Raw genomic sequence first — 13,872 nt, 5'->3', positions numbered from 1 at the left:
AGTCTCTTTCACAGTAGTCTCTTTCACAGTAGTCTCTCTGTCTGTAGTCTCTCTGTCTCTGTAGTCTCTCTCTCTGTAGTCTCTGTCTGTAGTCTCTCTCTTTGTAGTCTCTATCTGTAGCATCTCTGTTGGCAGACTCTCTCTCTGTAGTCTCTCTCTCTGTCTGTAGTCTCTCTCTCTCTGTCTGTAGTCTCTTTCTGTAGTCTCTCTGTCTGTAGTCTCTCTCTCTGTCTTTAGTCTCTCTCTCTCTCTCTGTCTGTACTCTCTGTCTGTAGTCTCTCTCTTTGTCTGTAGTCTCTCTCTCTGTCTGTAGTTTCTGTTTGTAGTCACTCTGTCTATAGTCTCTCTGTCTGTAGTCTCTGTCTGTAGTCTCTTTCTGTAGTCTCTTTGTCTGTAGTCTCTCTCTCTGTCTTTAGTCTCTCTCTCTGTCTGTAGTTTCTGTCTGTAGTCTCTCTGTCTGTAGTCTCTCTCTCTGTCTGTAGTCCCTGTCTATAGTCTCTCTGTCTGTAGTCTCTCTCTCTGTCTGTAGTCTCTCTGTCTGTAGTCTCTCTGTCAGTAGTCTCTGTAGTCTCTGTCTGTAGTATCTTTCACAGTAGTCTCTTTCACAGTAGTCTCTCTGTCTGTAGTCTCTCTGTCTGTAGTCTCTCTGTCTGTAGTCTCTCTGTCTGTCTGTAGTCTCCCTGTCTGTAGTCTCTTTCTGTAGTCTCTCTGTCTGTAGTCTCTCTGTCTGTCTGTAGTCTCTCTGTCTGTCTGTAGTCTCTCTGTCTGTAGTCTCTCTCTGTCTGTAGTCTGTCTGTAGTCTCTCTGTCTGTAGTCTCTCTCTCTGTCTGTAGTCTCTCTGTCTGTCTGTAGTCTCTCTGTCTGTCTGTAGTCTCTCTGTCTGTCTGTAGTCTCTCTGTCTGTAGTCTCTCTGTCTGTAGTCTCTCTGTCTGTAGTCTCCCTGTCTGTAGTCTCCCTGTCTGTAGTCTCTCTGTCTGTCTGTAGTCTTTCTGTCTGTAGTCTCTCTGTCTGTCTGTAGTCTCTCTGTCTGTCTGTAGTCTCTCTGTCTGTCTGTAGTCTCTCTGTCTGTAGTCTCTCTCTCTGTCTGTAGTCTCTCTCTCTGTCTGTAGTCTCTCTGTCTTTCTGTAGTCTCTCTGTCTGTCTGTAGTCTCTCTGTCTGTAGTCTCTCTGTCTGTATTATCCCTGTCTGTAGTCTCCCTGTCTGTAGTCTCTCTGTCTGTCTGTAGTCTCTCTGTCTGTAGTCTCTCTGTCTGTAGTCTCTCTCTCTGTCTGTAGTCTCTCTGTCTGTCTGTTTTTCTGTCTGTAGTCTCTCTGTCTGTCTGTAGTCTCTCTGTCTGTAGTCTCTCTGTCTAGTCTCTCTGTCTGTAGTCCCTGTCTAGTCTCTCTGTCTGTCTGTAGTCTCTCTGTCTGTCTGTAGTCTCTCTGTCTGTAGTCTCTCTGTCTGTAGTCTCTCTGTCTCTCTGTAGTCTGTCTGTCTGTCTGTAGTCTCTCTCTCTGTCTGTAGTCTCTCTGTCTGTCTGTAGTCTCTCTGTCTGTCTGTAGTCTCTCTCTGTCTGTAGTCTCTGTCTGTAGTCTCTGTCTGTAGTCTCTCTCTGTCTGTAGTCTCTCTGTCTTGTCTGTAGTCTCTCTGTCTGTCTGTAGTCTCTCTGTCAGTAGTCTCTCTGTCTGTATTATCCCTGTCTGTAGTCTCCCTGTCTGTAGTCTCTCTGTCTGTCTGTAGTCTCTCTGTCTGTAGTCTCTCTGTCTGTAGTCTCTCTCTCTGTCTGTAGTCTCTCTGTCTGTCTGTTTTTCTGTCTGTAGTCTCTCTGTCTGTCTGTAGTCTCTCTGTCTGTAGTCTCTCTGTCTGTAGTCTCCCTGTCTGTAGTCTCTCTGTCTGTCTGTAGTCTCTCTGTCTGTAGTCTCTCTGTCTGTAGTCTCTCTGTCTGTCTGTAGTCTCTCTGTCTGTCTGTAGTCTCTCTCTCTGTCTGTAGTCTCTCTGTCTGTCTGTAGTCTCTCTGTCTGTCTGTAGTCTCTCTGTCTGTAGTCTCTCTCTCTGTCTGTAGTCTCTCTCTCTGTCTGTAGTCTCTCTGTCTTTCTGTAGTCTCTCTGTCTGTCTGTAGTCTCTCTGTCAGTAGTCTCTCTGTCTGTAGTATCCCTGTCTGTAGTCTCCCTGTCTGTAGTCTCTCTCTCTGTCTGTAGTCTCTCTGTCTGTCTGTAGTCTCTCTGTCTGTCTGTAGTCTCTCTGTCTGTAGTCTCTCTCTCTGTCTGTAGTCTCTCTGTCTGTCTGTTTTTCTGTCTGTAGTCTCTCTGTCTGTCTGTAGTCTCTCTGTCTGTAGTCTCTCTGTCTGTAGTCTCTCTGTCTGTCTGTCGTCTCTCTGTCTGTCGTCTCTCTGTCTGTAGTCTCTCTGTCTGTAGTCTCTCTGTCTGTCTGTAGTCTGTGTCTGTAGTCTCTGTCTATAGTCTCTCTGTCTGTAGTCTCTCTCTCTGTCTGTAGTCTCTCTGTCTGTAGTCTCTCTGTCAGTAGTCTCTGTAGTCTCTGTCTGTAGTATCTTTCACAGTAGTCTCTTTCACAGTAGTCTCTCTGTCTGTAGTCTCTCTGTCTGTAGTCTCTCTGTCTGTAGTCTCTCTGTCTGTCTGTAGTCTCCCTGTCTGTAGTCTCTTTCTGTAGTATCTCTGTCTGTAGTCTCTCTGTCTGTCTGTAGTCTCTCTGTCTGTAGTCTCTCTCTGTCTGTAGTCTCTCTGTCTGTCTGTAGTCTCTCTGTCAGTAGTCTCTCTGTCTGTAGTATCCCTGCCTGTAGTCTCCCTGTCTGTAGTCTCTCTCTCTGTCTGTAGTCTCTCTGTCTGTCTGTAGTCTCTCTGTCTGTCTGTAGTCTCTCTGTCTGTAGTCTCTCTCTCTGTCTGTAGTCTCTCTGTCTGTCTGTTTTTCTCTCTGTAGTCTCTCTGTCTGTCTGTAGTCTCTCTGTCTGTAGTCTCTCTGTCTGTCTGTCATCTCTCTGTCTGTAGTCTCTCTGTCTGTCTGTCGTCTCTCTGTCTGTCGTCTCTCTGTCTGTAGTCTCTCTGTCTGTCTGTAGTCTGTGTCTGTAGTCTCTGTCTGTAGTCTCTCTGTCTGTAGTCTCTCTGTCTGTAGTCTCTGTCTGTAGTCTGTCTGTAGTCTCTCTGTCTGTAGTCTCTTTCACAGTAGTCTCTTTCACAGTAGTCTCTCTGTCTGTAGTCTCTCTGTCTCTGTAGTCTCTGTCTGTAGTCTCTGTCTGTAGTCTCTCTGTCTGTAGTCTCTGTCTGTAGTCATCTCTGTTGTAGCAGACTCTCTCTGTCTGTAGTCTGTAGTCTCTCTGTCTGTAGTCTCTCTCTCTCTGTCTGTAGTCTCTTTCTGTAGTCTCTCTGTCTGTAGTCTCTCTGTCTAGTCTTTAATCTCTCTCTGTAGTCTCTCTGTCTGTAGTCTCTCTGTCTGTAGTCTCTCTCTTTGTCTGTAGTCTCTCTTTCTGTAGTCTCTCTGTCTGTAGTCTCTCTGTCTGTAGTCTCTGTCTGTAGTCTCTGTCTGTAGTCTCTTTGTCTGTAGTCTCTCTCTCTGTCTTTTAGTCTCTCTCTCTGTCTGTAGTCTCTCTGTCTGTAGTCTCTCTGTCTGTAGTCCCTGTCTATAGTCTCTCTGTCTGTAGTCTCTGTCTCTCTCTGTCTGTAGTCTCTCTGTCTGTAGTCTCTCTGTCAGTAGTCTCTGTAGTCTCTCTGTCTGTAGTATCTTTCACAGTAGTCTCTCTGTCACAGTCTCTCTGTCTGTAGTCTCTCTCTTTCTGTAGTCTCTCTGTCTGTAGTCTCTCTGTCTGTCTGTAGTCTCCCTGTCTGTAGTCTCTTTCTGTAGTCTCTCTGTCTGTCTGTAGTCTCTCTGTCTGTAGTCTCTCTCTCTGTCTGTAGTCTCTCTGTCTGTCTGTAGTCTCTCTGTCTGTAGTCTCTCTGTCTGTAGTCTCTCTCTCTGTCTGTAGTCTCTCTGTCTGTCTGTAGTCTCTCTGTCTGTCTGTAGTCTCTCTGTCTGTAGTCTCTCTGTCTGTAGTCTCTCTGTCTGTAGTCTCTCTGTCTGTAGTCTCTCTGTCTGTAGTCTCTCTGTCTGTCTGTAGTCTCTCTGTCTGTAGTCTCTCTGTCTGTAGTCTCTCTGTCTGTCTGTAGTCTCTCTGTCTGTCTGTAGTCTCTCTCTCTGTCTGTAGTCTCTCTGTCTGTAGTCTCTCTGTCTGTCTGTAGTCTCTCTGTCTGTAGTCTCTCTCTGTCTGTAGTCTCTGTCTCTGTTTTTCTGTCTGTAGTCTCTCTGTCTGTCTCTCTCTGTCTGTAGTCTCTCTGTGTCTCTCTGTCTGTAGTCTCTCTGTCTGTCTGTAGTCTCTCTGTCTGTAGTCTCTCTGTCTGTAGTCTCTCTGTCTGTAGTCTGTCTGTCTGTCTGTAGTCTGTCTGTCTGTAGTCTCTCTGTCTGTCTGTAGTCTCTCTGTCTGTCTGTAGTCTCTCTGTCTGTCTGTAGTCTCTCTGTCTGTAGTCTCTCTCTCTGTCTGTAGTCTCTCTGTGTCTCTCTGTCTGTAGTTTCTGTCTGTAGTCTCTCTGTCTGTCTGTAGTCTCTCTGTCTGTAGTCTCTCTGTCTGTAGTCTCTCTGTCTGTCTGTAGTCAGTAGTCTCTCTGTCTGTCTGTAGTCTCTCTGTCTGTAGTCTCTCTCTGTCTGTAGTCTCTCTGTCTGTCTGTAGTCTCTGTCTGTCTGTAGTCTCTCTGTCTGTAGTGTCTCTGTCTGTCTGTAGTCTGTCTGTCTGTAGTCTCTGTCTGTAGTATCTCTGTCTGTCTGTAGTCTCTCTGTCTGTAGTCTGTCTGTCTGTAGTATCTGTCTGTAGTCTCTCTGTCTGTAGTGTCTCTGTCTGTCTGTAGTCTGTCTGTCTGTAGTCTGTCTGTCTGTAGTCTCTCTGTCTGTAGTCTGTCTGTCTGTAGTCTCTGTCTGTAGTCTCTCTGTCTGTAGTCTCTCTGTCTGTCTGTAGTCTCTCTGTCTGTAGTCTCTCTGTCTGTAGTCTCTCTGTCTGTCTGTAGTCTCTCTGTCTGTCTGTAGTCTCTCTCTCTGTCTGTAGTCTCTCTGTCTGTAGTCTCTCTGTCTGTCTGTAGTCTCTCTGTCTGTAGTCTCTCTCTCGGTATGTAGTCTCTCTCTCTGTCTGTAGTCTCTCTCTCTGTCTGTAGTCTCTCTGTCTTTCTGTAGTCTCTCTGTCTGTCTGTAGTCTCTCTGTCTGTAGTCTCTCTCTGTCTGTCTGTAGTATCCCTGTCTGTAGTCTCTGTCTGTCTGTAGTCTCTCTGTCTGTCTGTAGTCTCTCTGTCTAGTCTCTCTGTCTGTAGTCTGTCTCTGTCTGTCTGTAGTCTCTCTGTCTGTAGTCTCTCTGTCTGTCTCTCTCTGTCTGTAGTCTCTCTGTCTGTCTGTTTTTCTGTCTGTAGTCTCTCTGTCTGTCTGTAGTCTCTCTGTCTGTAGTCTCTCTGTCTGTAGTCTCTCTGTCTGTCTGTCGTCTCTCTGTCTGTAGTCTCTCTGTCTGTAGTCTCTCTGTCTGTAGTCTCTCTGTCTGTCTGTAGTCTCTCTGTCTGTCTGTAGTCTGTCTGTCTGTAGTCTCTCTGTTTGTAGTGTCTCTGTCTGTCTGTAGTCTGTCTGTCTGTAGTCTCTGTCTGTAGTATCTCTGTCTGTCTGTAGTCTCTCTGTCTGTAGTCTCTGTCTGTCTGTAGTCTCTCTGTCTGTAGTCTGTCTGTCTGTAGTATCTGTCTGTAGTCTCTCTGTCTGTAGTGTCTCTGTCTGTCTGTAGTCTGTCTGTCTGTAGTCTGTCTGTCTGTAGTCTCTCTGTCTGTAGTCTGTCTGTCTGTAGTCTCTGTCTGTAGTCTCTCTGTCTGTAGTCTCTCTGTCTGTCTGTAGTCTCTCTGTCTGTCTGTAGTCTCTGTCTGTGGTCTCTCTGTCTTGTATCTTTCTTTGTTCTCTTTTGGTTTCCTCTCTCCGGTCACTGGCATATGGAGCGCATGAGACACGAGAGCTGCATACCGTCTAGCTAGTGGAAGATGATCCAGCAACACTAAGCTGACTTTGAAAGAGAATTCACTGAGAGTACCTCTGCTGATCACTCTCGATCTTTCACTCCCTCTCTCCCTTTCCTTCTCTCTTTTGTAAATTACTTTTGTGAAACTTCATTCCGTCTCATTGCCAAGCGAGTTGTCCTCTCACACTCAGAGTCCTCATCAGCATTTCCCTGCTCCCACTGCTCAGCTTCACTGATGCCCATTCTAAATCCCACTGAGACTCAGAAACTGTCAGCCAACATGGTAGCTCCAGTCTCACAGATGGGACCCAGAAACTGGTACAGTTTCACTAGTGGCCATTCTTAACTCTATAGAGACTTAGAAACTGGTCCTGACTCCCAGCATGGGAGGATAGCGTTTCAGATGCCCATTTTTAAACTCTACTCTGAACTAACTTTGACATGGAAGCCCTATTCCCTCTTAAAACCCTTACCCTGACTCTCAAATAGACATGAAATGGCATGTTTTTCTTTAATGGCCCAGTATAAAGCCATGTGGATGTGTGATGGAGGGTGTTTGTGGTTCTGTCCTGTCACAGGAACATGATACAAGCTTGCTGTAACCTCCAACAAATTACAGAGCTGTAGCATAATTGGTCAATACCTGACCATGACTTCAACCACACACACAAACAAGAGCACGCGCAAACATACACAAATAAAAGCAATGAACATTATTTACTTGTGTCAGCATATTTGGGGTCAAAAAGCTGACCATGCATGCAGTAAGAGTAAGGGTCATGTCTCTATTGCGCTACAATAGACAGGGGTAGGGCTCTGTATGGGAGAAAAAATTGTCTTCTCTATGGGAAAGAAAGGAGAGAGCGAGCTTTGGCAGCTACAACACTAACTCAGTCCTCACACTGCAAATGATGTGCAAAGTAACGTATTCATACGACATCCCAGTGCTTTCCATGAATCTCACTACGGATTGTACTCTGTGTGCAGTGTTAGATAATGTTAGTAATGGTTTGATTATTTGTCTATGCTTGACGCTGTTAAATCACGGTGCAGTGTGAGTCCTGAGAGCTTTGAGGTGAAGAACAGTCAATACCGCAGGAATGAAAGGAGAGAGTGAGGGGTTAAGGGGAGGGAGGGGTGGAGAGGTTGGAAACAGCCAAGGCATTTGTGTGTGTGTGTGTTGGGAGAGGGCTATGTGGCATGGGTTTAAGACGTAAGAGGGTTGGTAGCTACAGATAGGCGGAGTGAAATGACATGAACTCCATGCACACTTACACAGTCGTCTTGCCCTCCTGGGCGTACAGTCAGTTCTAGACCAATCAGATCAGTGCAGCGTGGCGGAGCATGCAAGGTGAGCAGAGAGAGAGCAATGGGAGAGAATGTTAGCATCAGTCCGTGAGACGTAGCCTGCTAGTCATACCTGGCTGCTTTAGATAACTCCGCTGGCCATGTCAAGCCAATGTTTGTGTGTCTGTGTGTGTGCATGCATGGTGAGTGTGTTTGTTAATGTGTGTGTGTGTGTGTGTGTGTGTGTGTGTGTGTGTGTGTGTGTGTGTGTGTGTGTGTGTGTGTGTGTGTGTGTGTGTGTGTGTGTGTGTGTGTGTGTGTGTGTGTGTGTGTGTGTGTGTGTGTGTGTGTGTGTGTGTGTGTTTATGTATGGTGTATGTGTGTGTTTGACATGACAACGACAGCAGAGTTGAGTAAATCAGAACCCGATGAATCCAGCAGGCCACATGAGAGAGAAATGAGAACACTATTCACATCTCAAACACTGAACAAAACAATAAAGAATTCAAACCAAAATAAAACAACAAGAAACAGGATGAATGGCAAGAGTCTCCTGACTCTGTGTGTTTGTGGATTTAAACTCAGGTTATGGAGACTCATAGTAATGTACAGTATAGTAGAGTAAAGTGTATAGTGTAGTGTGTGATAAGTAATTCGTCAGTGGACCAATGCCATCCCCAACACAATCACTGATATCAAACAGAAACATATGTAACATAAATCAAAGATCAGAGAAGAACAGAAGGCCAAGACCACAACTCAAACCAATGACAAACATGACTTCCTGAACCAGCTAAAACTATGACAACATAGCATGAGTGGACATGAATGAATGAGACATATAGCATTTGTGGCGGTATGGAAACATATGAATGGGACAGACAGGGAATGGTGTTAAATGTATGGATGAACACTGAGTGAGTGATCACACCACAGAAATCACACGAGTGAGTTCTGCAACTGTGTGAAGAATGAGAGGGAGGAAGAGACAGAAAGAATAACTGTGTGTATAATTTCTGCTTTTCCTTCATTTAAACTGAAAAGGAAAAGTCAGTAGAAAAATAAGTATCGGATGACTTTAGGGGCAGGATGAAGCAGAGGGGTTGATGTTGATTGGATAAGGTCAAGACGAGTGAAATTAACTGAGAGAGAGGAGTGGGCCAATCAGAACACTCTGTCACATGACACATGTGACATCATGGTATGAGGGAATATAGGTGATGTCAGAGTCCAGCTCTGGGATTGGCTGAGTTGACGGTATGTGATACTTGCTTCAAACACATGGGGAAATATCCAACACATTTGCTTTGCTATGCTATATGACTAACCATAACTACTCTATAAAATGCTATAATAGTAGTGTCCCTCAGAACCTTATCTGAGAACATTGCTGAGCTTCATGGAGAGAGAGTTGAGGCGAGCTCGCAGGCCACCATTACTGATCCTATCCACAACGAGGTCAGGGTGGTACTGGTAGTCATAACTGGTCCTCCTGCTCAGTAGACAAACACAGGCATCAGGGTTCCATCTCAATAGTCCTAAAATCACTTATTTTCTTCTCGCTTTCCTCTTCCTTTATTTACTTAATAGTCACCTCATCATATGACAGGAACTGGACAGGTGAAAGTGAATTCCAATTAGGCATCCCACATGTTGCTTTCACCTGTCCAGAGCAGTTCGGTGCAGATTAAGATGAGGAGGTGAGGAATCCATTTGAAATAGAAGACTATTGCTATCCGTAAGGCTGGTCAACTGAGCCTCACACTAACTAACTACATCTAAACTATTTTATACTCTATAGCCACTATCCCCTACCTACATCCACCAATCACTATTCATTATGTGATCAACATAAGATATAAAAGGCTACTAAATTAAGGAAGTCCAAACTAATAATAACAACTAAAGCACATTCATGTAAATGCAAGCAAATGTGCATTCATATTTCTACAATAGCAGACAGTTTACCCCACTGCATCTCTGCTGATGTGCTTGAAGCTGATTGAGGGAGGGATTGTTCATGTAGCCCAATCTCTCTGAATGTTAAAGGGACAGTTCACTCCAGAAAAATGTCAGATGTTTTTATACCTAAATAGTTAGGCTAAATGTTGTGTAGTCCATAACTAACATGTATGTAATTATATTGTATAGATCTTATATATAGTATGTGTAGATCCTGCTATTGTATATGCATCAGGAGAAGTCTGCAGATTCCATTCATTATTTGGTATCAGACATCTGACAGACTTTTGGGTTGTTCTATCCCTTTAAGCAGTCAGAAGACCACAGAGAGTGTGAACATGGTTGGTGGCAGAAAGGAGAGAGATGGTAGGAATCTAAGGAGAGAGAGAGAGCTTGAGATAGATGTTAACCATAACCACAGATCTAGGATCAGATTACCCAACCCCCAATCCGTAACTTAAACCACGTGGTGTTAAAAAACTATTTGATCCAGTATCAGTGGTTAGAGGCACCTTTTACCCACTCCAGCTGAACACTGACCATAGGAGAGAGGGAGGTGTGTGTGGAGAGGGTCAGTTGGTAGGGTCATAGGTCAGGTCATAGGTAAATGTCAGAGGTGAGTGTATGTGTGTGAGATGAGAAGAAGTGTTCAGGAAGTGCATGCCTCCAGGCCCTGTGTTACCTTGTTTGCATTGACTGACTGATCGACCAACCCAGCAGACACACGTGCATGCACACACACACAGTGTTTTATCGACTGTTATTAGATTTAGATGATTTACTGACTAGATACAACAAAGCCGACTGTGGATGGCAGGCCAATGCTGTCACCATGGAAACTGGGAACAGAGTGTAGAACTCAGCATGTTCCAGGTGGTCTATAATCTCTGTACTGTACAGAATTACATCATCAAATTATTTGAGATGATCTGAGGTTTACTCAGTCTAGACCTAGCAGTCCTAATGAGAGAAAAATGTACTGTACATTGTACATCTTTAAAGAGCTACACAAAATAATCTTTAAATCTCCAATCAGTTACTGAAAATATATACATTTTACATTATAATGTTGGAGTCTCAGAGAGATACAGTACTAAATGTATATAGGTTATATATGGAATTACACATAGTCATGTTTTATGGCCCTCCACAGGAAATTAGTTACTAGTTACTGTACGATGAGCCTGATGTCTCATTTTATTGGTTGAGAGGTCAGGAAGTGGATCATGCAAACAAGGAAACAACTGACATGGCAGTTTGATAAATACAAATAAAAACATCTGAAAATGTAAGTAGGGTTATTCCATTCTCATGGGGTTAGTTGTTAGACTGGTTAGGAAAACAATATAAAATGACTTTGGGTTTACCCTAGAAGCTATAAACTTAAGGTTTACTCTCTTCCATGTCCGTGTCACATCTGTAGGAATACAAAGGACTTTCAGTAGAACAGTGGAAATAAAATAAATGGTGTGTCAAACAGTCACTCCATTAGGTATCATGGATGGAAGCTGCATTCTGATGAAGGTTCCACACCAACATGTCTAAGAGTAATCTCAACTCTAACCCTATTACCCCACCTTAATATTACCAGATGGGGAGAGGGATGGGGGTCGCTAATGAAAGGGCCTGTTTGACCTAGCATTGCTAAGGACGACTAACGCTAGCATCGTACCATTGCCTAGGTGTGTCTTCAACCCTCTTATTTACTTACCACTGCAGTCGGCTGTGCAGGGGATAGGGCGGCAGTGGCATACTTTGTCATGGGAAAGAGCAAACCATGCACAACACACCCAGCAGTGATCATTAGAATTCAATATTTACAAAAATAATGATGCTTTGTTTTTAACATAACGTGGAACTATTTGAACAGTAACAGCTGAGTGGAATGTAAAAGCTGTGTAGCCTAATGGAACCTTGCTTTCATCCACCCAAAAGGTGTTGGATTCCTTCTTGATTCTTGATTACTTGAAGGAAGGGAGGAAAGAATGATGCATATTGAAGTACTTGAATAGGGCCTAAGGTTGGTTTGGCCATGTTCAGTTAGCCTCCCTCTGTCCTATCTTACCTGGCGCCTGTCACAGGGGACTTCCTCCCAGGGTCCAGCGATGACCCCAGTGGCTCCTCCTCCCCCAGTGACCGGGTATCCTTATTCAGCTGCTGCAATCTGGAACTTAGTTCCCCCATCACCGATGGTTTCCCCCCCTCCTCACCCCCAAGCCCCAACCCCAGCCCCAACCCCCTAGACTCCCCAGGCTCCCCATCCCTAACCCCACTCCGGGTCCTCGCGCCTCCATCTGGTCCCCCCACAGCTTGGACCTCCTCTGGAAGAGGTAGCGGGGCCTCCCGGGGCCTCCCACCAGGCCAGATATAGAGCCTGACCCTAGGCCTCCAGAACCCAGGCCTCCAGAACCCAGGCCTCCATGCCCCAGGCCTCCAGAACCCAGGCCTCTATGCCCCAGCCCTGCCCCTCCGGCTGCTGCAGCGGCTAGAGCAGCCGCCTGCTGCTGGGATAACAGCTCGCTGTCAGAGCTCTGCTTCAGCAGCGGATCCCTGAAGGTGACCGGGCCTTTACTGCCTCCAAAGTGGGACTTGAGCCGGGGCTTGGGAGGCACTGGCGGCTTGTCGAGCACGAAGGTCTGCCCGTCGGCATAGGAGGTGTGTGTGTCAGCGGGTTCGCCACTCTCTGAGGACAGAGTGGACATGCTGGAGACGGTGGACACAGTGCTAGTGGTCTCCAGGTGGTGGTCTCGCTCTCTCTCACTGGAGCTGCGTGTGTCTGCCTCCTCCACACCAGAGTCTGCTGCTGAACCAGACTCAGCCAGCAGGGCTGGAGGATGGGGCTGGTCCGGGTATGAAGGTTTCCCTGAGACGACTGCTCCTCCGGGGGTAGGCTGGAGGGGAGGGACCTGGGGTTGGGTGGAGGTCAGGCTGGGGTTTGGGGTGGTGGTGGAAGGGGTGAGGAGAGTAGGGGTTGTAGGGGAAGTGATGGATTTAGACTGGGTTACAGGGGTCCCTTGGGCTTCGGCTTGTGAATTGGCCAACAACCCGTTGGAAAACTCATCCGGAGGTGGGAGCACCCCGATCTTCTTCAGCTCCTCTCTGGTCTCTTCATCACTGGAGGACAGCATGGCTGGAGGTAGGCTCACTGTGTAGGGCTCCACATCTTCCTCTGAACTGCCCTGGGCCAGGGGAGCCTGGGTTGGGCTGGAAGGGCCCTGGGCCTGGGGCTGAGAGGCAGAGGGGCTGGGCGACAGAGCCCGACTGAGGAAGGGTTTACTGGGCTCGGTGGCTAGGGAGGTGGGGGTTTGCTCCAGCCCTGGTCCCAGCCCCACCGCCTGGCCGTTACTGGTGGCATGGACCATGATTAGTCCAGCTGTCTTCTGTTGTGATGTGTCCATGATACTGATCAACATACTCTTCTTATCTTCCGTTCTCCTCTCCTCCTTCCTCTCTTCGCCTCTTCCCTCCATCTCCTGGCGAAGCAAGGCGGGTGATGACACTCCCCACTGGGATTTACCAGCCTGGGGCGACCCCGGCCTCCCGCCCCCATGCTGAGGCTCTTTGGTCTGGCTTTCGATGAAAAGCGAAGCCCCCTGACCTCCAACACCAGCCCTGTCCTGTTTAGTCCTGGGCTCAGGGCTGCTGGCGGGGGACTGGCTCTGGGAGGTAAGTGCCCGCTCCCTTGCGGCCAGCGCAAGAGCAAGGGGTGAGTTAGGGTCCAGGGGCTTCCCTGTGAGTGGGTGGATGAAGGTAGTGCCGCCGGGTGAGGGGCGCAGGGCCAGGGCGGGGGGTGGCAGCTGGCCTAGTTCTCTGCTGAGCAGGCGCTCATCGATGGATCGAGATGTGGTGTAGGAGGGGGGCTCAGGGGCAGACCCCGACCCCCCCTCAATGGTCCCCACCGACTGGAAGACTGTGGATTTCCTCCGCTCCTCTAGTCGGCGCTCTCGGTCCTTCACGGCGCCAGCGATAGCGGCAGCGAACGGCCCTTTCCCCTGCATCAGGGCCTCTCCTTGGAGACGCATACGCTCGCGCTCCACCTTCAGCTGCTGCTGGTAGTAGTCGGCCCGGCTGGTGTGTGTGTGGCTGTGGGTGTGTGTGTGTCGGCCAGAGGGGGAGGTCTCTCGGGAGTGGGCAGCGGCCAAGGCGATGCTGGCTCTCTCCTGTGCATCCTCCACCTGGAAGGGTAGATAGGACAAGAAATTAGAAACGTAAACTTCAAAATAAACTTTGTTCAGTTGCTATAGTAACAATAATCAGAATAAATAGAATAACCTACCTGTAGCTGTTTCACCAGAGGGCTCTTCTTGCGCTGGGGCTTGGTGGGTGTGTACAATCCAATACTAAACTGGCCAACATTGGCGTACGGGTTGTCAATCAACCGGCCTTTCCGTTTGATTCGCTCTGGTGGGGTAGCAGATGCGGAGGGGCGGGGAATGTCGGTGGGCTCCACGGGTGAGTGGGAGGAATCTTGTAAAATAATCATTGACCTTGCCTTCTTCTGGCGTTCGGCGTGGGAGGACTGGCGAGGTGATGGGTCGTAGGGCCGGTCCAGGTCCAGGGAGGACGGCTTGAAGCTGGAACGACCTCCAGGGTCATGACCCTGACCATGACCCCTGGCAGGGGGAGG

At 47.5% G+C, this 13,872-nt stretch overlaps 1 protein-coding gene across 1 annotated transcript in view; it reads right to left on the bottom strand.

Moving 5' to 3' along the window:
* Window positions 1–13,872, bottom strand: part of LOC118396267 (SH3 and multiple ankyrin repeat domains protein 3-like) — a 260,761-nt gene that overhangs the window by 5,531 nt on the left and 241,358 nt on the right. The window contains exons 23-25 of the mRNA XM_052467006.1: window positions 13,522–13,872; window positions 11,482–13,420; window positions 11,311–11,440 (exon numbers count right to left, since the gene is read on the bottom strand). The exon at window positions 13,522–13,872 is cut by the window's right edge and continues 191 nt beyond it. Coding sequence (XP_052322966.1) covers window positions 11,311–11,440; window positions 11,482–13,420; window positions 13,522–13,872 — 2,420 coding nt within the window. The remainder of the gene's footprint in view (window positions 1–11,310; window positions 11,441–11,481; window positions 13,421–13,521) is intronic.

This window comes from Oncorhynchus keta, chromosome 17 (assembly GCF_023373465.1).
Source record: "Oncorhynchus keta strain PuntledgeMale-10-30-2019 chromosome 17, Oket_V2, whole genome shotgun sequence".
NCBI classification, from domain to species: Eukaryota; Metazoa; Chordata; class Actinopteri; order Salmoniformes; family Salmonidae; genus Oncorhynchus; species Oncorhynchus keta.
Note: the sequence above shows the minus strand (reverse complement) of the source record. Positions and strands in the feature narration are given on the sequence as shown.